Source organism: Lutjanus erythropterus, chromosome 6, assembly GCF_056507025.1.
Source record: "Lutjanus erythropterus isolate fLutEry1 chromosome 6, fLutEry1.hap2, whole genome shotgun sequence".
In the NCBI taxonomy this organism is placed as follows: domain Eukaryota; kingdom Metazoa; phylum Chordata; class Actinopteri; order Lutjaniformes; family Lutjanidae; genus Lutjanus; species Lutjanus erythropterus.
The window spans coordinates 5,955,627-5,980,850 of NC_139322.1; the positions used below are offsets into that span (position 1 = coordinate 5,955,627).

The 25,224-nt window shown below is 39.5% G+C and overlaps 1 protein-coding gene across 1 annotated transcript in view; it reads left to right on the forward strand.

Moving 5' to 3' along the window:
* Window positions 1-25,224, forward strand: part of LOC146324727 (arf-GAP with coiled-coil, ANK repeat and PH domain-containing protein 3-like) — a 98,481-nt gene that overhangs the window by 53,095 nt on the left and 20,162 nt on the right. The window contains exons 5-10 of the mRNA XM_084720338.1: window positions 9,599-9,657; window positions 10,016-10,199; window positions 13,799-13,843; window positions 13,964-14,059; window positions 14,764-14,838; window positions 19,661-19,672. Of these exons, the coding sequence (XP_084576464.1) occupies window positions 9,599-9,657; window positions 10,016-10,199; window positions 13,799-13,843; window positions 13,964-14,059; window positions 14,764-14,838; window positions 19,661-19,672 (471 nt within the window). The remainder of the gene's footprint in view (window positions 1-9,598; window positions 9,658-10,015; window positions 10,200-13,798; window positions 13,844-13,963; window positions 14,060-14,763; window positions 14,839-19,660; window positions 19,673-25,224) is intronic.

A 25,224-nucleotide genomic window follows, 5' to 3' on the forward strand; every position in this document is an offset into this window, starting at 1 on the left:
CTAAAGAGACAGATATTTCCCTCAGGAGTTGGTGGAGACCAAAGCAGAGCTAAAATTAGAACAAATACTGGTCTTAACATTCATCAGGTGGACAGAAACACAACTACAAAGGAATGCTAATGTTGCTCCATGTCTGCTGGATGTGTAAATATTCAGCTGTTTACTAATGCATCCGCCGTATCAACTTAATCCTTGCTCCTGGCTGGTAGCATTTTGAAGGACTTCATATTGTCAGTGAGGATAGAATAGAGTATTAGAAACATCTCCCAACATCATGCAGTTCATTACAAACTAAAAAATAAAGCATAAAGGTCAATAGATACCCCTTTCTAAAACTGTTTCAAATAAAACTTTACATTATTGCCTTCATGAAGGCTGATTTATTGCAGGACTGAATCTGTTTTAGATAAAAAGACCTAATAAACTGGCAGTAGAGAGAGCATACACCCCACAGTTATTATCGTCCTACATTTAAGATCAGTTCTCTTCAGTTCCGTTCAGCCTCAGTTGGTCTGTCTGTCAGAGTTTCTGTCAGACTGACAGATTCCCTGTTTGTCTGGTTCAATGTGTCACACTTTAGAGACCATAAGGGAGCGTGGTTTGGCCTGGGACCAGCTGGCCTCCTCCACTGTAAGCTCAGCTGGGTTTTCAGCCTCCTGTTTCCCCCCTCTCTTTCCCTCCCTCCTGTCCATTAGAGCCAACAGTCTGACTGGACATTAATATGATTGGCTCTCAAAGGTTTTCTTTGTTTCTTTGATGTAAAAGCAGAACAGGGCGGAGGGGAGAGGCGGCGAATACGTAGTGCGAGACTGAAGTGATAGCAGAGATTCCCCTGTGATGAAAGATTTAACTGAAATGAGCGTATTTGCAGCAACGTGACCTTAACTCAGAGAGGAGAGCCTCGTGATCCTCTGATATTAGAGCTGCAGCAGTAACATTTTCTGTTCACATCTTTTACGTGTTGGGATTTTAATCAGGAATGACACCATGTGCATTTAAGTGTGTAGCGCTCCGGTGGCTGAGGGACCCCAGCAGTGCTGCAATGAATAAGAAATGATGATGGTTATATGTGCTACTTGTGACGGACGTCCCTCTGTGTGCATGCTTCGCCGTGCAGCTGCCGCTGTGCTGCTTTACCCTCCGCCGCAGACACTCAAGAACATGAAATGGCACCGTACAAATGGGACCGCTGAGTGCCAACTGCCCCTGTTGCGTCCATGCATGGATGCTTTTAAAATGTATAGAATAATAAACACAAACGACACGTGTTGGATCATAGACATGGACGTGAGCTCAGACAAGGAAAGGAATGAAGAAAGAAAGGAATAAAAGAGTCTTGGCTCTTTCTTCTCTCCATTTCCTGATAGTTCAGCTCTCCTGCCAGTCCAGTGCCACACAACAGAACAAACAAGGCTCTGTACTCTTAGAAATGAGGGTTTTCATTGAAAAGCTGAGGTTCCACCCAGAACCATTTGTCTATGAGGAACCCTTTTTTTTAAGGAAAGGGTTCATCAAGGGTTCTTTGGAACACTTAAGGTTCTATTGAGAACCCTTTTCATCTAAAGAAACTTTTTTGGAAGAAAGAGTTTTTCAAGGATTGTCAGAGTCCTTGAAGAACTCTTTCATCAAGGGTTGGTCAAGGGGTTTTTGTAGCATAATATAAAAGGGTTCTGGGTAGAACCCTTGAAATATAAATAGGTTTTTGGTAGAACCCCCTTTGTGGGTTCTAGATTAAACCCTTGAAATATAAATAGGTTTTTGGTAGAACCCCCTTTTACAGACGTTTCTACATACAACCCTTTATGTTGGGTTCTAGGTAGACCCCTGTGGAAAGGTTCCCTTACAAATGGTTCTACCAGAAACCAAAAAGGGTTCTCCTCTGGGGACAATCTAAAGAACCCTTTATGGTTCTAGTTAGCACCTACAGAATGTTTCTAGAGTGTGTTTTATTTGAATGTCACACACAGTCTAGGTTTATATTCTTTTCTTTCATCTCAGAGACGTTCCCCGTCCAAAGATTTCACAATAGATCTTTTTCTCTGAGAACCATCAACAGAATCAGGGCAACATTTTAACAGTCTGTCTTTAATTCAGGCATGAAACTCCATATGAATACCCACTAAATTATTGACTCGTGTTTGACTCTCTGAACATCCATTAGAAATGAGGTGAGACTGACACAGAGATGCAAAGAGAGACGAACATCTGAGCTGCCAAGTCTTAAAGCTGCCACATAAAGGATTTACACTCTGAGAAATAATCCTGCTAATAGAACCTCAAAGGGTTCTTTGGCCTGTCCCAAAAAGAGAAACTTATAAATGTTCTGCTTTGAAACCTTTCAGAGAGTTATACCTAGAACCCATTATAAAGGATTACACCTAGAACCATTTGTGAAAGTTTCCACCCACAACCATCCATGAGAGGTTCTACAAAGAACCCTTCTATAGTGCCAACAAAATCCTACCCAGTGTGTTCTATGGAGAACCTTTTTATATCCCAAGACCTTTACCTAGAACAAACTCAGGGAGTTTTACCAAGAACCTTTTTATATTCCAAGGGTTTTATTTAGAACATACCTGGGGGTTAAAGAGTTAAATCTATAGCACACCAAGTGGGGTTCTATCTGGAACCCACCAATGGGGTTCAACTGAGAGTCCTTTTTATATTTCAAGGGATTTATCAAGAGCATACTCAGAGGGTTCTACCAATCTCTTTATATTCCAAGAGTTTTATATAGAACACATTCAGGGTGTTTTACGAGGAACCTTTTTATATTCCAAGGTTTTGATCTAGAGCCCAACCAGGGGGTTCTACCAAGAACCTTTTTATATTCCAAGGGTTTTATCTAGAACATCCTCAGGGGGTTCTAAAGAGAACCTTTTTGTATTTGAAGGGTTTTATTTGAAACATATTCAGGGCGCTCCACGAGAAACCTTTTTATTTTCCAAGGTTTCTATCCAGAACCCATCCAGGGGGTTAAACCAAGAACCTTTTTATATTCCAAGGGTTTTATCTAGAACCCACCACTAAAGATTTCAACAAACCTTGGAGAAATGTTGCTTTTAAAAAGGGTTCTTTGGATGAAAAGAGTTCTTAATGGAACCCTCAGTCTTACAGAGAACCTTTGGCAAACCTTTTCTTCAAAAAAGAGTTCTTTAGAAGCAGATGGTTTTGGGTAGAATCTCAGTCCTTCAGGAAGAACCCTTCTGGAACCCTTATTTCTCAGAGTGTGTATGCAGGAGCTGATAAGATTTAAATTAGGAAGGAGAGGAGAAACCTACATGTTTTCTCTTCATAAACATACAGAGTGATTTTTTAAATATAATATGTATATTCACGCAGTCGGCTGTAAACACTGACTGAGTGAATTCTCATGTGGGATGCCGACTCTGGTGTGTCTCAGTTATATTTGGAAAGTGGAAAACAAAGCGAGACGCAGCAGGAAGGCGTTTCTGTCTGCAACTGCAATCCCGTTCATTCCCTGCAGAGTGTGAGTGCATCCTTTGTTCAGAAAGTAAAAGTGTATGAAAGTGTGTCTTCAAAGGGAGCACAGTGGTCTGACGGAGAAACTGACGCTTAATTAAACACGCTTATCTGCGCTTTAACACTTTGCTGTTCAAATATTTCATATTGACAGGAAATTTGGACAGATTCATTCAATAGATCAATACATAAAGGCAGTAGAGCTGCAATGATTGATCAGTTCTATTTATTTAATTGCCAGCTACTTTTCTGTTTTGGTATTTTTAACATAATCAAATAATTGTTTTAGTCCTTTTTTTAATAAAATGTTTAAATTCTCTGATTTCAGATTCACCAAATGTGCACAGTGGCAACAGATGCCCTTATTGACCACCTATGAAGTTTTCAGTTGTTTGAACTGTTAACATGAAGTGTTGTTCGTTAATGATCAGTCAACTTTCCCGGGTGAAATCTGAAAACAACACTGAGACTTTCGGTCTGATTTGACAGACGTGCTTCGGTTGTGTTCTTACTGTGTGCGCAGATCGCCAGTTTGGCTTTACGTAATTGCCTTCACTGATTTCATTAGATCGGTCTGTGTCCCGACATGCCACTGGAATGAGTGGGAAATTAGCAAACTTATAGTCAGTACAGAGGTCCATTGTGATGGTGTTTGTAGCCGTCTCATTCCTTACTTCTGATATTTAGGTCATGGAAGATGTGCCGGATATTCTTTACTTACTTACTTCCAACATGTTTGACAGTGTTCTCTTTGTTCCGTCACATTCCAGCTCTGTTGTTTACGTTGAACTGTTGTTTTTTGACTAAATACTGAGCAATCATACTTGATCTGCTTGTCAAATACAAGAATACAATGTTATTGTAGTCATTAAAATTCAAACAAAAAATGATCTCATTCATTATCACAACACAACTGAATAAGTCCAGAGTCACAGTAGGAGCCCTAAAAGTCTATAATGTGCACAGCTTTTAGCTTAATAATCCTGAGCAATATATTGATTATATCGATATCTTGATATGAGACTAGATATCGTCTTTTAGCATTTTTAGCATTACAGTAAAATGCCTTTTTCTGAATTCAGCTTCTGCTCTATTATTTGCCTTTACCTGCTTATTCACATTACTAATGATTATTTATCAAAGTTGTGTTAATGTTTTGTGAAAGCACCAATAGCCAAGTTATGTTCTAAATGTCTAGCATGCTAATATTTTGTATCTCATTATGCTAACTTTAAAGATGAAATACTTTTCCAGGTTCTAATCCTGTGTCCCTAACCCTGTCTCTTGAATATATGTCCAAATAAAATCCAAACTTTTCTGTTATCATATTTATCCAATCAAATTTTATTTGGGTGACCTGCTAACTCACCCATGATATAGAAATACGCTTGACCACTAGCTCATGGGTCGTGGTAGCTAGCTGAGGAGAAAGGACGGATGTGTTTGGATGTCATTTGATAAAAACGTCCGTCCTCATCCTCCTTATCTAACAACCTTTGCACACATTAGGTTTCACTTTTAAAGAAATCACTTTATGGAAGCTTGCATGCTATGTTCTGTTAGCATTAAAGGTACATGAGCAGTTTTCATGCAAACAAAGTTATGTACAGTATGTCATCTAAATGCACTCTGTGTGTCTTTGAATCCTAAGAAAGGTGTTGAATGATTTTCTTTTCCACTGATTTGTGGACTTACTTACCTCTGCTGGTGCATTTCTGAGTTTCTGCGCAAGTTACTACCATCAACATTGTAAAATGCAATGTGTCAAACCACTGCCAAGAACATGTGTGTTTGTGCATATATGTCCTCTTGATGTGCAAAATATACAAACAAAACACCAACCTGTTAAAAAGGAAACTGCCCTACCTGTGGTCAAAAACTTAATAGGCTCCTAGAAGAACAAATCACAGCTCAAGTGCATCATTTCTGGATGGATCCAATTAGCTGCAGTGTCTGACAAGGGGATATTTTGACGTGTTGTTGGTGCTTCTGCAGGTGGCAGGTTAGGGGTTCACTAAAGTCATTATAAATGAACCTCTGGGGACCATGAATGTCCCAGTTTCATGTGGCTTTTCATCCATACAGCCCCACGTCACTGGTGTGGCTAATTAAAATGCAATATTACTTTACTCATATTGTTTACCTTTACATGGCGTATTATTAACCCTGCCCTCATCTTTGACAGTCGATCTCACAGAAGCAACCTGCGACATTTTGTCCAATGAACGCTGGGTGTCAGCTTGCCACAAAGCAGCTCAGGAATGCTCCAGGCTGCGTTACCCCCAGAGCCAGGAAGTCTCACAGCAGTTCTCCTGCCGCCACTCTCACACGCACACAAACATGGACGCGTGCTTGTCGACTCAACTGCTTTTAAAGATGGCGGTTTACTTTGAGCCGCCTCGGTCCTGTCCGCACGGTGGCCGACCTCATCTTACACCAAAGTGTTTACGGCCACTGCTCGCCGCTGCCCTGCTGGTTCTGTTTTGAGTCCTCGCATGTTTGTGGGAGTCCTCCGTGGCATAAGAGTCCACTTCTCACTTGTGCTTTTCTAACAGCTTGTTAAACTGCAGCCAGGAGAACAGATTGACCACACATGCTCAATCAAACCCTGGTGATCTGCAGACAAAGAGAGCAGCCTTTGACAGGACGCTTTGTAAGAAGACATTAAAAACACGCCATTGACAAGGAAGACTGGCTCACCTGTTAGTGTGTTGCCAGCGAGTTAGATCAAATAGCGTCTGTTGCAGTCGTGGAGGAATTCCTTTGCACGCTGATCACATACATTCAAGTGGATGGTTTTCTAAAGCATGGAGAGACAGACGGGATGAGAGCTGCCTTGTTGTTTTCACTCTCACTCACGCTCATTTTGACCCAGTGAGTTTATAGCGCAGTAAAATGAAGCTTTAACCCACCATCAAAACAAACACGTCACTCTCAGAGGTGGTGGCAGGAACACAATGAAGCCGACCACTTCCATCTCAGCCACATTTTTATTGTTAAAGGGAAAACTCAGGACTTTTCATGTGGATGTCCAGTCAGTCTTGATGTTAAATGTAGATGGTTGAAACCATAAATTCCACAGTGTGTGTGAGAGAACTGTTGTTCTTCTTGCATCCGGTGACGTCACAGAGATGTTGTTTGTTATAGTTTGTCACGATTTTCACTCCACACTAATTGTCGAATTCTCCATAATGATGTTATTGTAATATCTACAGTGGGACTGGCCTGAAACCTAATAATAATACTGACTTTTACCACTCAGTGTTGCACATGTCTTGGCCGCTCTGGGGTGGAACATAATGAGAGCCCATGAATAAGACCAGTTTTAGTTGAGTTTACCACAAGTTGCTGAAATTATTTCGCAATAAAAGATTTGTGAAGAAATGAAGGGATTCTAGCCACTGAAATGCCAAAGGGCTTTTAATTTGAAATGGATACAGGAAGTGTTCAGTTTGTATTAACTAATGCAGTAAATTCAACTGGGCCAGCAGGAACGGATCAAAACAAGGCTCCATCTGCTACGTGACTGACTGAAAAGGAAAAGGAAAAATGAAGGTTTTTAATTGTTAATTAACTTTCCAACAATGTATTTCACAAGCTAGTTAGCAACTTGGCTCCACTGTCTGTTCAACTGTCATCTGCACTCTTTGTTTCCTGTTTGCTAGTAGGCATCATGGGAAATGTGGAAATGTGCAGCACATGTAGTAAACTATTTGTTTAAGTTTGCTGTTTTATGTTTAGTGTTTGTAATGTGTCTGTTCAGGAAGTGGCGGTTTATGTTGGTACATAATTGGTTGGTAATGGTCATTTTTGTAACCATGAGTGAGGTGGCTGTTAAATTTCATGACCTCAGCTGCATTTTGTATAGAGCTCTTCTTAATCCCTGGCTCCTGCATTGAATTATATTTGCATACTCACATCAGTGAGAGTCTGTAACCATAACTGTAACTGATTTAAGATCATACCGTTTGTTTAAGAGGCACTGGATTATTCACACAATATTATACAAATGATAGATGAACATTTTTGTTACCTAATGCTCTGTTTTGGCCAAGAAAATAATAGATATAGACTAGGGTGATGATACATTGTTGTCAGAAACTGACTATATTTACTGTTAACACTGACTGGACATCCTCATGATAAGTGTCAGATTTCCCCTTAAAGTCCAGTCAAATCAAGTTATGCCCTCTGTACAGTGGCAGTGTTTAGCTCATCGTCAGCGTTTGTAATCCCTGAGCTAAAACAGCCGTAAGCCCAATTTTATAGGGCCTTGCAAACTCAGATCTTCTAATCCATGCATGCAGTCGTAGATCCAATTATTCAGACAGGATGAGGATGCAAACCCTTTAGCCAAGCTAAAGAGCTGCTCAGTTGTGGTGATAGCACATGTGCCCTGACAATTTGTCTGAGTGGGTTTGCAGTGTGCACCCTGCTTTGGATGCAGACTCTGCAGTGTCACATTGTACCAAAAGCCTCCCTCTCCTCCCTCACATCCTCCCTCCCTCTCTGCCCGAGTGACCTATTTAGAGCAGCAGCAGCAGCAGCAGCAGCAGCATCATGGCAGGAACAGTCACAGAGGATGTGCTCACAGGGTGAAAGAGAGGAGGAGGGATCTTGAATGTAAAACACCTAACCAAAGGCAGCGTGTTATTGTGTTTAGAGCGGGTGTAGTTTGAGCCAGAGTGACATTCCTCCACCATTCATTCCAGCGGGCATTAAAGGGCTCATTTGCATCATTTGCAGGCGTCGTGTGGAAAAAGCTGTGCTCTGTCGCCCTCTGTTGGTCAGTGAAGCACGTGGCGTGACAGAAGCACAATGCTGTTTTCCCTCCAAAAGTCTTAATTCGTGGAATGAGAAAATGCACAAGGTAGAGCAGAAGATGTGCATTATTTTTCAATTTTATGTGCTGTATTGATTTTAACATAGCACACAGTCCTTCTATGTGTCTTTAAGTTTCCTAGCAGTGTTCAGTATGTATTCAAATTCAAGTAATCCAAATTTTTGCTGAAGCACGTTGAGCTTGTTTTCCCACGTGACCTGATGTAGCTTTCTGCAATATTGATGTTGCTACAAATAACCCCACTACAATAAAGGACGGGAGGGCAACAGCGCTGTTTATTCATTCATTCAGTTTTTATTTTAACTCAAAAATACATTGAGGTAGAGACCTCATTTACAATGTAGCTGTGTAAAATAATAGCCACAATAAAATTTTAAGAATAAATGAAAACCTCAATGATAAATGAAAACAGTAAAAATTTAAGGCGCATGAATCAGCTGAAACAGGAACACCTCGAAGTAAAATGTGATACTGACCAATGAGTGAGAATTTACTTCTGAAAAACTGAAAAGGGGCACAGATAGAGTCGCAGTCAAAGGCAAAGGAGCTGCGTCTTTCTTTGTCCCACTTAAAAGAGACAATCAGAGAAACTTAGAGGAGAAATGTCTCTTTGGTGGGACAGCTAATAGAAAGGCCCCGACTAAACACTTTTAAGAGGTCACAGGTCAAAAAGGTTGGAAACAATATGGTTTATTTTATCATGTCATCATATGTTTTTTTATAGCTACAACTAAATGTCATTTTAATGTTTCTTTATTTGATTTTGTATGACTGTTTTGCTACTGGTTAATCTGCAGTTATTTTCTTGATTTATCTTCAGTTGGATATTTTATAATGGGTCAGAAAAATGGGCATAATAATTTTCTAAAACCAAATATGATGCGTTCAGATTGCTTGTTTTTTTCTGATCCACGGTTCAAAGCTCACACGAGACAAAGAAAAGCAGCAAATTCTCATATTTGAAAAGCAGAAGTTATCAAAACTATCCTTTAATCCAGGGAGATCAAACAGGAGCCGCAGCAGGGGGGGGTTAGCTGGATGACCTGATTAAAAATATAGAGGGAAACAAAGTTCAATGAATATAAGTTTGAGCTGAAACAATTCATTTCATTCCAATGCAATTTCTTCTAAAAGTTTAGTGACATAATCATAGTGGCACACGATTTGGTTTGAAAGGTTTGGTCATTCTTTTCGACTCCAGCTATATGAAGTTGTCATGTATTTTAAAAAACCTCTCAAGCGATGTTAACTTGTTCTTCTCATCTGTTTCAGATCCTGTTTGATCAAGCTCAGCGGTCTGTGAAGCAGCAGTTGCACAACTTCGTGAAAGAGTGAGTAAACCTACGAATCGCTCAGGTGTACTTTCCCAGCAGAACTTTAGACGTATAAAATATTCAGCACAGGTAGAGAAAGCCGAAGTCCATAACCTTTAAAGAGCAGACGTACCCTTGTTAACCCCGAAAACCTTTTTGGTGTTTTTAAATATTCAGCAGAGTACAACCTTTTGCAGCCCAAATATGTTGTCACAGACAGATCATGAACTGTGCAGCTGAAGTAGGTCACCTGTTACCTTCAGTTGATTCTAAATATCCAGAGTCTGTAACTGAACTGTAGTTTGTTTGTTTGTGATCCAGTCTGAAGCTGCTTTACTGATGTCTCGCTTACATTTCGCTCGTCCGTGTCTGTCAGGGATGTTCGGAAGTTCAAGGAGACCAAGAAACACTTTGACAGGGTGCGTGAGGATATGGAAATAGCGCAGGTGAAGAACGCGCAGGCGCCGAGGAACAAACCTCACGAGGTCGAGGAGGCCGCCGGCACGCTCAGCATCACTCGCAAGTGCTTCAGACACCTCGCTCTGGACTACGTACTACAGGTCAGAGAAACCACTCCATTATTTTAGAATATACAGGTCTAATTTTATATATTCAAGGATGTTGTTTCTTTCTTTCTGTGCATGTGAAGCAAGCTAAAACTGATGGAGACCTGCATGCCCAGTATTTATTTCCAAGTTAACAGTATCTGTTGTGCAACGGTTTATGTCACAAAATTGTCACAAATGTGGACCTACATAAATGTGTGTCTGCTCTGGAACACATCATAAGAGAAGTTGTCTAGATTTCTCTCAGTCATAGTGCTCGTAGAAACTTAATATCTGTGGTGCTTTTCTTAACAAGGTTACAAAGCGCTTTACAGAAAACAGGATATAAAATCAACCAACAAAATAAAACAAAAATGATCATAAAACACAAAACACCAGGGGCTAAAATAGAATTAAAAACATGAAATCGTAAGACTGGAATTATAAAACCTGGCAGCTTATTAAGTATTCAAACATTTTTCTGTTTCACAAAAAGCTAAACGCTAAAGATGTAGCTTGTTTAGGCTGATTGACTAATTAGTCACTTACTTACTTACTTTTCCAACTTCAGCTGTGAATAAAATGTACAAAATACCACATGAATTAATCAATTAAGAAAGCATAAGTTGGACTTGACCTTCGCCTTCTACAAAATAGACAAAAATGAGCTGTGTAGTTATTAATGGTCAGAGTTGCTTTGGTCCATATTGCATAACTTTTCTTTAAAAATTGAAGGTTTTGTAAAAGAAATGAGAGGAGGCCCAGACGAATGTAAAGTTATGCACAAGTGTCTGTGAATAAAAAAAAGCGCTGCTGGTTATTTTACATGCACTTTTAAAACTTTCTTGAATGTTGGATCATGACATAAAAGTAAAACCTGCTCGACGTGAGTGAAGCTTTGCAAAGCAAATCTCCTGAAAGTGCTAAAACATTATTTAGAATGAACCCAGTTTGATGTTTGAATATCGGATGTAAAACTGCCTTAACCTCCACGTTTTAAGTCTGCAGCCTCTTTGTTTACATTTTGGCAAATCTGCATCATGGAAAGTCGGGCAGCTCTCGTTCACACTGTACAGACACACAGTCACATGGTTTACTCTGATATTAAAAACAAAGTCTGATGACTGAGAGCCAGGATCTGAAGTTATTAAGGGCTGGTTTATGCTCGAACAGAACAAGCTCTTATGATGTGTTGTCCGACTTCTTTTTATAGAGTGGCTAAGTCCTCCCCTTCTGGTGAGACCCACGGGACCTCACTTTGGAGAAAAAATATGAATGGTAGTCTATGATGAGAAACAAATAGTTTGTTCCTGTTGAACTGTGCCATGAATTACACATATTTACAAGTCAAGAAAGTCTCAGTTTTTGGTGGGTTTGTCGTAGTTTAGTTTTGTGAGAAACCGCTCGGTGAGCTACATCGCTTGTCTTGATGTTCCGTGTCACGTTATCTTACCTGAAGTGTTTTGTCCAGCGACTCTTGGTCGTTTTAACAGGTGGGAAGCGAAAGAACGAGCAAGACCTGGTGCTCGTGTGACTGCGCAAAAACACGCAGGCACCGCAGCTTCAGCAGCTAACGTGAAAATGTCTCGACGTCACTTATGCAACTCCTGTGTGTGTAATCTTTCTAATTACGTATATTCACACTCTGATGCTTAAACAGTTTTAGGACAAACGGCGTCTTTACGCCTGTTTCGTCAGGACAAACTGGCACGTGGAATGAAAAGCTGGCCATCAAGGACTGCGCTCTTTTGTTCACATTGTTCCTGTTTTGTGTTTGCTTTCATCAGAATGTGTTGCAGAATTTTGAAGATATTGTCCACAGGGACGTCTTCTTTCTCTCAAATATAATGGGACTAAATGGCACTCAAAGCACCTAAAAAATACATTTCTGCAGTAGAATCTACTGGAACTACTTTCTTTTCTACTAGAGAGAAAGTAGTTCCTACATAAAACTGCTCACAACAAGGTCTGTGGATTATCCTGAGTAACTGTCTCATGATTTTTGTAAAGAGACACTGGTTTTTAATTTTTCAAATGTATATTTTTGGTGCTTGAAGTGTCATTTTAAGTGTTTTAATGAATGCTTCTGATTTGTTCTATAAATGGCTGGGATCTGACTGTAAGGAGTGATTGTACACTTTGCAAACACTGATAGTAACAGTGTTTCAGATTGACAGAGAATAAATGGCGTGACCTTTGTGACAAATTGTGTCGGGTGACAGATGAGTGCAGGCAGGAAGGAGGAACATTACTGTAAAATATGTGGATGTCGTTCAGATACGCTTGTTTCTTCTAGACAGTCGAGGAACAACCGTGACGCAGCCCTTTACCCCGTGGCGACGTCTGTGCCCGTCCTTCTTCCTGTGTGACACACTCTCCTCTCTGTTCATATGCAGTGCAGCTTTATTTTGCCCACAAGTTGTAACCTCGTGCCCGTGAGCGCCGGCGGGTACAAAGAGACTGATTCAGTGCGATCGCTGCGACGGCCGTGCCCTCTTTTCTCATTCTTCGCTCTGTCTGCTGGCAGCTTTCTCTCACTGCTCTCGGACGTCTCACGCTTTTGAGTCTTAATTGAAAGTGTCTCAAGGCAGAAAAGGTCACGGCTGAAGGGAGATGAGCTGTGTGTGTAAGCGACCTCTTAAATGTAGCACAAAATGTCATTTAGGTTTGCATCGGTTACCATATACAATGCACAGGGACTGTTTGTTTATGGCAGTTTTTTCTATTTATACTCTTTTATTGTGGTTTGTCTTTTGTCAGAGTTAAATAAAGGTTAATGGTGTCACAGTAAGAAAAGGGTAAATATTGACCACTAGAGGGAGTTATCTCAATAGTCTGTAGGGGGTAGTGCTGTAGATATGAAAAAAAAAACAGGCAGTCTAATTTTCTTTTCTTTTCTTTTCTTTTCTTTTCTTTTCTTTTCTTTTCTTTTCTTTTCTTTTCTTTTCTTACACACAAGTCTTATGCTTTGTGTGGGTTGGTAGACTCAGTCTCACAGGGACAGAAAAGAAGGATAGTAAAAAAAAAAAAGGGGAAACGATTAAAAAAAAAGACACTAACACTACAAATACTAGTGTGACAACAGGGTACATCAGTATGCATAATAATGTACAAAATAAAGTATAAAATGTGTAAAAAGTTTTAAAAAAAAGGTCTAAAACAGTGCAAATAGGGCAATAGAGTAAATGCACGATTTAAATTGAATTAAATTTAAATTGAAACAACTCAAGAACAAAAGGAAATTCCCACAAGGGCACAAAACTCCCAGCAAACCCCACTCCAAAAACACAGATTATCAGTGCATGAAATTACCAACCAAACACTCAGACGCAGCCCTGGCTGTATTCAGTGTCTTTTACATCAACGTCTGCAGACCTGATTGTCTTTCAAGCATGTCTTCAAACTAACTTTACAATGTTTAAAAGTACTACAGTCTCTGAAACACAGTGAGTCTCCGGTTGGCTTAACTGAGTTTTGCCCAAATTGCTTTTGTTAACCCTGAATCAGCTCTACATGATGTTACAAACTGTTTAAGAGGTTGTGGTCTTAAATTGTGAATGAACTCACGTAATAAACTGACGTCTACAAACACGTCCGTCTTTTTATCTCTGCAGATCAACGTCCTCCAGGCGAAGAAGAAATTCGAGATCCTCGATGCTGTAAGTGAAAGCAGACGCACAAACACACGCACCACACTCTTTGTAATGTACTCCACATACAAAGAGAGTTCATGGCGCTTTATAACACTAAAAAAAACCATCTCCCTCTGTCCCATCCAGATGCTGTCATTCATGCACGCCCAGTACTCGCTGTTCCAGCAGGGCTACAACCTGCTGGATGAGATCGACCCGTACATGAAGAAACTGGCTGCTGAGGTGAGCGGAGCGTCTTTATCGCCACTCAGCGTGTTGCTCCATCAGCTGTGTCATTTCCCCCGGCGCTCCGTCTCGATTGGAATTGGTTTTGTTCCTCGTTTGAACTATTGACAAGGGGCTGTTGCATAATCTGTCATTTGACTTGATCAGCATTTCTTTTTTTTTACTTTTTAGTTGTTGTTTTTAGTTTGAAAAACCTAAACTAAATGAATCCAAAGAAATGAGATAAACATCACTAAATAAAAATGATAGAAAGGGCTTATAAGTCTAACTGGTGGTGACTCTCAGGTAAAAGGTTAAAGATCATTTGACTTTCTGCTTCTTACTTGATCCGTTGTGATACGTTGGATTTTTTTTCTCTGATTTTGTATCATGCCTAAATAAAATGCGTCCTCTCTGAAGGATCCATTACAGTTCAAACCAATATTTTACCCACATCTGTCGCTGCGGACTGACTCGTGTGTCACAGCAGCTCGACTGCTGCAGGAGAAAATGAATCGATGCTTCATTACAAAACACTGACCCGCCGTGTCACTGGACACATTTAGTCCGTGTTTGCAAGTGGAAAGTGTTACAGTCAGCTGCTCTGGATCGCTCTGACTGTCCCTCTGCTCTACTACACTCTGTATGTTGTGTTTCATGTGTACCTTTGTTCAGAAACACTGACTTCTTTCCCGTTTTTGTTTGTGTGAACTGACTTTCAGCTGGATCAGCTGGTGATTGATTCGGCCATGGAGAAGAGGGAAATGGAGCACAAACATGCGACCATTCAGCAGAGGGTGAGTTACGCTACGATTGACCAAAAAAAAATTGCAAAACTATCTGCAGGTCTTGAAAAATCCTAGAAAGCACTGAATTTAGTCTCTTCAGAAAAGCCTTACAGGCATTAAAAATGTTAAATTTCATTTTTTATATGCAGAAACATTGGTTATAAAATGTTTTTTCTATCTGATGGTGTGCTGACAGGAGAAGTTATACACCAGGCCTATTCAGTTATTTATATAAGGACCAAATTTGAAAAAAAAAAAGTATAGTTCCAATGGGACAGATGTTTGCATTTCGTAAAATGTAAACTTATAAAATAAATATATATTTTCTCCACTTTGTTAGTTAGAAATTTGATTCAAAATTAATTGAAAACATGCAACTTTGTAATCTAAGATCAGAAGTAGATTGTTGCTTTAATGAACAAAATGATGCATTTAGCATTTTTTTCTGGACTTAACAAAAGACATAACTAATGAATGTGCTCATTAGCCTACTAATACACAATGTTACATGAACTATTTTTTCATATATTTGTAAATGATCACAGGGCCAGATTAATTTTGCGAAAGGACCGGATCCAGCCCACGGGCCGTTGAATAGACCTGATATATACCTATAAATTAAAAAGTGGACTGGATCAGGAAGTGTTTCAGTCCTTTTTTGTGGCGTTTCAGTCAGCAGCACCTGATCTTTAACAAACACTCACTGCTGCAACCTACAGTAGCTGGTGAGCTCATTCTCTCAAAATGGACAAGTGTCGATTTTAGCAAAAAGTTAAATGAACTGGGAGGATTAATCCATCAATACACCCAACGATGTCCACGCTCATCCAGGCCAATCAATCTAACTAATATTACGAGGAATTACTGTTATGTTCTACTGGGAAGTTCTGGATAAAATACTGGTTTTCTATCATACTTTTATACTACTGCTTTTAAACAAGTATAAAATTGCATTCAATGTGGTGCTGACAAAGTTTGAATTTAAATTATAGAAACCCTGATACGGCTTCAGTATTTCCTTTCTCACAGAAGAGCATGCACGCTGGATGCAGAAGTGCAAAAGAATTTATTAAAAAAATGTGACAAAAAGTCAATGTTACAGTCACAGGATTATTGTCAACACAACTACAACATGTGAAAAGCCTCTTCTACTTTTATGCTGATGATGGTGATGCCTTATTGTCAGATCACATCTGTCCATTTTCACAGAAGAAACAAAAATTAAGACTAGAAAAAGACTATCCTTGCCCCCTCGGTGTACATTTGATCTGGGATTCAGCTCCATATCTTTCCCCTTCAATCTCCAATTGATGGAAACTATTTTTATTCACTGTTCAAGACATGGTCGGGATCAGAGGCAAAGTTGTTGATCAGCCTTAAATTATTATGGTAAGCTGATTCATAAAGTTTTTCCAAGGGATCGGCCTACAATATTTGAGCAGATTTTCATTTGGTAGAACAGTGTGCAGGCATTTTTTTCCCTTTGAGTTGGTTCATGTTACCAAGACAAAGGCTTGGAAAGGATTCAGACATTTTGGTTTGAAGTCACACACGCAAGCTTTGAATCATCCTTGTGTCTGTTTAGGTCGGCAGGTCGATGCTGAGCTGTCGTGAGCATCTAACAGGGTGCGAGTGTCTCACATCTCACCTCCAGGAAACCAGTCTGCCACTTGGCCCAGTGCATCTGTTGTGACTGGGGAGGGATTAGACCCGGGCAGCTGGGAAGTGTTTGATTAATCCCCCTAACAAAGTCCAGGCATTGATTTAAGCATTAAATCAGGTGGAATTAAATGTTTTTAAGAGCGATTAAGCTCAGTGTTGTCTGCTGTTGATGGTCAGCACATTAACTACAATATGTGCTGATGCATAAGCAGCAGCTCCACTGTGCTCTTAGTCCAGTAAAGTGCTGATCTGATGCTTTGTTGTGCATTTTTAACCACGTTAGTGTTGTGGTCTTGTAGATATTGGACTCAGCTGGTGGGTCGGTGCACCACTTTGGTCCAGACTGAAGTGTCTCGACAGATATGAAATTTTGTCCCACTAACTTTAGTGATCCTCTGACTTTTTTGTCTGGTACCACACTGGGGTTCACTCAATATCTAAAATATTGAATTGATTGCCCTTAAGTTTGGTTTAGACATTTGTAAATTCCTTTAAAATGAAATGTAATAACTTAGGTGATCCTATGACTTTTCATCTGCTGCTATTGGGAGCGTATCAGCACGCTGACGTTAGCTTAAAGCTCCGCTGTGCTGAAGTACAGCCTCACAGAGCTGCTCAGCTGTCTGTAGACGTTTAGTCCTGTTCAATTTTGATCAGTGATACTCATGTCCTTACTAACTGTTCTATCCATCCAGGGATAGACAGGAAATAATTCTTGATTAAATCTCCCAGAGTTATGATGACGATGCTCAAAACACACCTCTCTTTTTCCAGTTGTTATGGCATCCTTTCACAGTGTTAACTTTTTTGGCAAAAACGGGTGATCAAGCTGATAAACAGTAATTACTTTAGCAAAAACAAATGATGCAATGTGGAAGTGCGAGTTCAGGCAAAGAATAATATTCAGTGTTTAGCCGCCATTTCTTTTTTTTTTTCCAAAAAAATTGATTTTTTTTTTTATTATCATTGTTGACGCAAATACACCACCGCCGCATCTCTCCACCTTCAAAACAGACTCCTGTCGGGTACTTGCGAGCACTAAGGTAAACTGCAGATAACTATCTCGCTCAGTATGGAAATATACTTGCGCGTGCTCATTTGCATGATGCTAGCGTTGTTTGGGGGGCGCGGTCGTCAAGCACGTCAAGCACCTAGGCGACAGGGCAGAGTCAGACGAGCGAATTCCTGAATTATAAATAAACAATAAAGCAGTGAATTACCGGCCGGAGAAGAGGTAGACGTAAGTTATTAGCTTGAGATAACTCGACATAGATTTTACACGTTAAACAGACGTTCACAATATGTTGATGACCAGCTAACGTTACGTAACTTATCGGTAGTTTAAGTTAATTTGGCCCGGTGCCAACTCAGTGTCGCTGACGTGAGTAAACTAATTGATAGTATTAGGCTAATGTTAATATCTACACGCCATTATGTAACAACTGACTGCATTTTTCAGATGAGTTTATTGAAGTATTTCTCTAAGAAGAGAAACGGAACGCCTGCCCCCACTGCTGAAAAAAATCCTAGAGGAAACACTGATATTATAGGCACGAGCCCTTAAATTTGGTGGCCAAAGTACATTTTCAGTGGCCCAAGGTAAAAACATGACAGAAAAAGCAATTTAATGCACCTTAACACAGCTTTCATTGTTGTGACACTAGTGTTTCCACTATTCCCATGAACTGTGATGAGGTGTTTCTGATGGAAATCAAGCCAGACATGGCAGCACACACTACACACCACATCCTTAGATGTGTCATATTACAGCCACTTAAACTCCTGCATCCATTCACTCCTATATCTTGGTTGCCGTATCTCTTTTTATAGTCTTCCTCTTGTGTTTCTGGTTCTTCTGTAAGGACTGCATCCACAGTTTCAGTTCTGACCCATGAAAGAGCTTATAAGAGTGGTCGTTTTAATCTTTCCCTCACCCTTAGAAGTGTTTTCTGTAAAATTAAAATAAAATGAAAAGAGATGAAAAAACAGCCAAATGCTGAATTTTGGGAACACAAATTTAAAGGAAAGACGCCTCCTGACACAAAGTGCATGCAACTCAAAGTGCTTTATATTAAGTTGAATAGCTGTATTATCCAGATTTGTTTTTAAGAGTTGAAATTTGATTTCAGCTTGGAAAAAAAATTATCTTTTTTTAACATCTATTAATTGATTTTTGAATGTGGTATAAAAAACAGAGACACACACAACAACAACTGCAAAGAATAGAAAGATAAATTTGAAAAAGACACAAAAAGGTCATACAGAAAATGGAAGTTGCGCATAATTAATCACATAGTTACAGGGTATTGACACCATGACTCATTTAACCAGTCAGACCACTGACCACTGAAACATTCAGCTTCATAATATAAAACACAATTAGTTTGTACACGATGAAGAAACAAAGCATAAATCTCTCAAGACTTCAATCAAGTCAAGTCAAGGGTTCCCTTCTGGACACAACTGAATGACTAAAAGTTGTGAAGGAATCAGGGAATTTGTGAAACTGTGACTGAATATAACTGAGAGTAACTTTTCGTGGCTACAGTTAAACCCTGCCATCGCTCCATATCTCACCAGCATTTTGCTCAAACAGACTCTACTGTATATTTTCTTGATGCTTGAATAATGGACTCCATAAATGTAGGGTGCACTCCCCGTCCACCATGTTGTTATTTAATAATTCAGAAAGCCTTCTTTTCAGCGGGCCGTTGTCTGGCTCCTCTGTACCCCAGGATCAGTGACCATCTGTCAGGCCGCTCCCTCCGGTCAGCGCTCTCCCTCCGGGCGCCATGGTCTGTGCTGTGGAGGATAGAGCCACGGGGAAGGGCTGGGTCACATGTGGGGCCAGTTATTGATCTGTTTGTGCCAGAGCTGTTAGACGCTGAGCTTAATGCACCCTTCATCACCAGGGGACGATGTACTGTAGTAGTAAATTAACAAGGTCACGACTTGAGGCTATATTAAAATTTGCATGGCATAAAAATACTGTAGGTCATGTCCTTTGATGCTGAAGTTTGCTGGACGACCAGTAAGGAGGTTAATCAGGTGCAGTGAACCTGAAAGATTATTGTATTGTCCCACTTTAACTGGTCTGCTCGTTCTGACGCTGTGTTTTCTTCTCTCCTGCTGCCGCTGCTGTGTTCCCGATGCCGCCGTCTCCTCTCAGACCCTCCTGCAGGTGAGTGCTCCTCCGTTTGTTTTCCCAACTGAATTCAAACTTGAAACGCGTCTTTGGCGCAGGGTGCATTGAGGGGAGGGTGCAGCGGCGCAGCCCGCGGTGTTCGTACAGAACATTAACAAACCCCTTTGAAGTTTCCCTCAGCCACAGCCAGACTCTCAAAGCCTCGAGGGCAAGCCGAAGTGCATCCTGAATCATTTATACAAAACAATTAGAAACGCTGAACTTAGTTTGAATGGCCTGAATAGAGACTCTCTGTTACATCACCTATTACAAAGGGATCCTGCAGCATCCTAAAACAGATAACAGTGTGTTTGTTGACCCCTGAAGATGGTTTTCCTGCATAAATATGTCATGTTTTTGCTTTTTAATGTTGTTTTTTGCTACTATGTGTCATAATTCCAGTTTTTACAATTGCCAACAGATGTTTACCTATACTTAAGGTACATTAAATGAAAGCTCTGCAATATTCTTACTGTTACAAATCATAAAATGACCATGATACACCATCAGAGATTAAGTTGAAATACTTGCTTCTATGACATCACCATTACAGCTGTGGTGTCCTTTGAAATTTCTGTTCCGGACCAGAACTCTTTTTGTGTGCCCATTGCACAACAGTTCAAATCAATGCCGACTGTTCACTGAATGATTAAGTGTAGATGTTTATAATAACTAACTTGAACGAAATGTAAATGCAGTTTGGCAGGCAGTGGGACAGGCAGCCAATCAAAGTTCAGAGTATGTATTTTCAGAGCCGTGGGCTTTTGTGTTCAGTATAATAGGACATTGATAAACAACTGACAGCTGATCACGTCATTGCTTGTTATTGTCAGTTTGCGATGTTGCACAAGTCCTGCAGAGCTCCTGCAGAGCAGAGTTTTCCTTGAGTCTAGTGAGAAAAGGGCAGAGGGAAGCAATTTGCTTCAACCATAGATTGTGTATTAAATAGGATTTCAATCTATTTAATATACAGTCTGTGGCTCCAACTCACAATTTGGTGGGTTATGCTCAGTTCTGTGCGCACAGTTGCTGCATGTTGCTCCTTGAAATACCAACTCTACATTTCAAAATGCAAAAGAATTTCTGTAGAATTTCTGCATATCAACTGTTTGAATATAGCTTTTTAGCTGCTGTTGTTGCAGAAATTGATGCTTTATACTATATTTAAGGTTTTATTTGTTTGGTTTTGTTTCATTTCAGGCCTGCTTGGTGCAAGCATCTGTAAATAAAACTAGAAAGATCAATAATTGTGGTATTGGGTTGGCTTGTATGTGAAGAAAATGTAAGCATTTCTGTGACATGAGTTTTCCACAACACATGGATGTTGTGCTAACTGTAAAAAAACTGAAATGTGAACTTTCTGAATATTAACTGACAGATTTGAGGTTTTAGATTTATTAATGCACAAAATTGCAGAATCTCACTGTATTTTGTATTTTCCTTCTTTGTTCTCTGCTGCTGTAGGAGCATGGCCTACTTTGTCAAAGAGATTTCTTTCCTTGTTTCTTTTTGCCCTCGTCACGTCGAGCATGTGCAATAAGTCTTGTGTAAACTTACACAGGACAAAGGCGGCAGCAGCCTTTACTCAGTACAAGGAAAAAAAAGAACCCGGAGAGCTGAAAGCGAGTTAAAGTGCTCCAGCCGAGGACTGTCACTATTGCCGGCTGGGCACACAGTGCAGCGAAGGCATTTAAATGCCAGAGCCATTCATTTTTAACAGCAGATTTAATGGAGAAGTCCTGTCTGAGGCAGCTGGCTCCTCCTGCTATTCTATATTTCTACGTTTACATCAGCAGTGCAGCTCTACATGCTGCCCCAGAGCATCACTGGATTTATTTTTACTCCACATGGATGATTTAGTGAAAAAAATATTAGATGTATTTGTTTGTGTGGCGCTTTTTATGATTGACAACACTGTACATCAGGCAATTATACTTGTATATACAAAATGTAAGTACTCATACTCATAAAAATACTTTAAGTAAGCTTTAGGGCTGCAACAAAAAAATATCTTTATTATTCAATTAATCTGCAGCTTGTAAAATAGTGAAACATTGTAATTTTCAACTGTTCAAAGTACAAAAAAAGAAAAAGAAAAAAGTTTAGGGTTTATGTTATTATGATGTGCAAACTTATCACAGTAAAACAAGGAACTTTTCTTGTTATATAAATATACTTCTTCTTTTTCTTATAAAATTAAATATTTAATGCTATAACATAAAATTGTTATAACAATGTAAATTATCACATCTTGTTAAAATGTGTTAAAAGTCTATATATAAATACTCACATTTAAGTATATATGTATATATATGTATATATATGTGTGTGTATGTATGTATATATATATATATATATATATATATATATATATATATATATATATATATATATATATATATATATATATATATATGTATATATATATATGTATATGTATATATATGTATATGTATGTATATATTTTAAGCCATTTTGTCCAAAACTTCCCATGAAATTGCCACATGGCAGCAAAAGTTGCCCCAGAAGTTGTTTATCTGTTCTGTTTATACATACTCCCATCCTTCGGGTGCAGTGAAATTTCTTCAAGAAGAAATAGTGCCATTAGGAGAACTTGAGTTTTAGCATTTGCGGACTTTTGTTAAAACTGCAGCTCAGCACTGTGTGACAAGTTTTTCTAGTCGTAAATCTGCAATAAACATTAGAGCTACAACAATTAATCAATTATTGAATTAATCACCAACTGATTTGATAATCAGTTAATCAGTTTGAGTAATTTTTTTTTTTAACAAAAAAACAGTCAAAAATCTCTAATTCCAGCTTATTAAAGCTGAATATTTTTTGTTTTATTTACTTCTTTATGACAGCAAACTGAATATCTTTGGATTGTGGTGGAAAGAAAGTAGTTCTTATACAAAACTGCTCACAGCAAAGTCTGTGGATTATCTTGGGTAACTGGGTTATGACTTCAGGAAAGAGACACCGGTGCTCAATTTTTCATTGTATTTTTTGGTGCCATCTAGTTCCTTTATCTTGGAGAAAAGGCAGAAATGTCTATGGTCTGTGTGTCTATGCTTTTGATTTTGAGGTGAACTTTAAGTTAACTTTTAAGACCATTTTATTGTCAATACACAGTGGACGTGTACTGCAGAGTTGAAGAGTTTAACTTGAGCCAGTCTGATCACTACATTTTTCGGCTATTTATTGTTTAGTTGTGGTAATTTCACTGGCATGATAAATTAATCACAGCAGAATCAGCGGACTATTTATCATCGATGCTTCGTGGTGGGATTGTATTTGAAAAGACATCGGAGGTCTCTGTAACTGTCGTAGTGAAGTCAACCTGATCTGTTGGGGATTAGCTGAAGCAGATGTCAGGCAGGTACTGTACGTATGGCAGTCCGGGATGAAGGCGTAAAGCCAGTTTGTAACAGATGAAAGCTTGCAGACTTTAGTAATAATGACACACAGAAGGGTCCCGCAGAAGATAAACAAACGGCAGACTGAGGAATCGGCGCGGCCAACTGGACTCACCATTTGGCGCTGGGGCTCTGCAGGTCGACCAGCAGCAGGTGGATGAAGCATCAGGACGCGTTGTTGTCTGCATCATCCGCTGCTCCACTTTGTTTCTGCTGCAGCTCCTCGACGATTTACTGACTTGCTGCAAACATTTGGAAGTCTCTGTTTCCCTGCGTGTTCAATAATTCACAGATGTTCAGTTTCTGTCTGTGTGACGTTGCATCATGAAAAATAGATGGCCTTTGTTGAGAGATTGCAGAGTACCACCCAGTGCACATCTTGTTCAGTGTTGCCTCTCATGTTTGGGATGTTGTATTAAAAAGAGTCTCCATCTGAAAGGTAAGATGCATCGACTTCTTCCAGATTAGATTTTTTTTTGCATTGCAGGTGTGAGCAGAGCTGCTGTCAGTGAGTGTAGACATTAAATCACCCCTGAGTGAGTTGTGTTTGTTTGGTGGTCTGGGCAGCCTGCCAGATAGATTCCCTCTGGGTCAACAGGGGACTGAAACTCCCACCTTCTTCAGCAGGGGAGGAGGTGTGTTTGGGGAGCTGTGAAAACTGAAGCAGACCCACACAGCGAAGTGTCAAAGCAGCCTGCTCGTGTTTGGGTTGAGAGCAGTTACAGTACAGCGTAGCGCAGTCCGCTATTCTTCCACGGCACCCTTTGGCAGCTGTATGGTAATTAGTGCTAATCCCGAGGCTCACAGGGCAGCAGGCAGGTGGCTGTAGTGGAGGACACACATGTCAGTGTTGGAATTACTGCAGCGACAGAACGCGTCAGCCTCTGCTGTGAGAGCTGCAGCTCTCAGAGAGTGAAGATGCCTCTGCAAGGAGCCTGTTTGTAATACTTTCTTTGAAAGGTTTTTTGCCTTTTCTTGTGCTTTTTCGATGTTGGTGGAACACACTAAACGTTTAAAGATGAAGATCTTCTGCCACTGGGATCACAGTCTGGTGGGTTGATTTGCATTACATTGACTGTTATGTATGTTCATACTAAACTAGATACTAAAGTCACATGTGCATGTGACAGTAAGTAACAGTAGAGTTTGTAGAGGTTTTTGAATGTGACTGTTAAAGGTAGAATCAGTAAGAGAGAGTTCCTAAATGCACCAGAAAGATAGTGGATTGTTAAGTCTTATTTCTAGAACGTCAAGAACCAGTGTTTTGTATTGGTAAAGTGTCACAGATCACAGCAAAATAATGATGAAAATAAGGAAATACAGGCAGAGGTCAGGGTCTCTGCAGATGCTGCCACTGCCATACACTTCTAGTGGATTGTAAGTGATGATCGCAATGGATTTTATTTATATTATATTATACGTTTAAAGCTCTGTCTCTCTGTCTTTCTGTCTCTGATCCTCTACCTGCACTTTCACTCAGCACAGTGTCTCTCTCTCATCTGAAATCTGATGTTTGGAGTTCACAGGGTTGTGCAATTTATCAATATTATATCAATATCAATATGAGACTAGATATTTTCTTAGATTTGGATATTGTTATATCATTTTATGGCATAAATGTTGTTTTTTCCTGGTTGGTTTTAAAGCCTGCATTACAGTAAAGTGTATTACCAGACTGTTCTAGCTGTTCTATTATTTTAGTCATTATATCAACATTACTCATGATTATTCATCAAAAATCTTATTGTGTTAATATTTTCTGAAAGCACCAATAGTCATACCTACAATATTGCCACAAAATCAAAGTGAAAATATTGTGATATTTGATTTTGTTTGTATCAAACAGCCCTAACTTTACTTTAAAATGTGACATGGAAAATGTGTATATCTAGATATATATTGTAAATAATGGAATAGCCTACAAATAGAGATATTATTTATAAGCCATATCATCCCAGGTGAAATGCTCAGTGACATACAATATGTGTATGGATGCAGGGTAACATAAGTGTTATCTAACGCACACTGGTGAGTTGGTGCACAGGAACATGCAATCATGCAGAAAAAATGCTGAGTTCTTTGCAGAGTTTTAAATTATTGACTTGATGTTTTCTTAGTATTAGACTATTT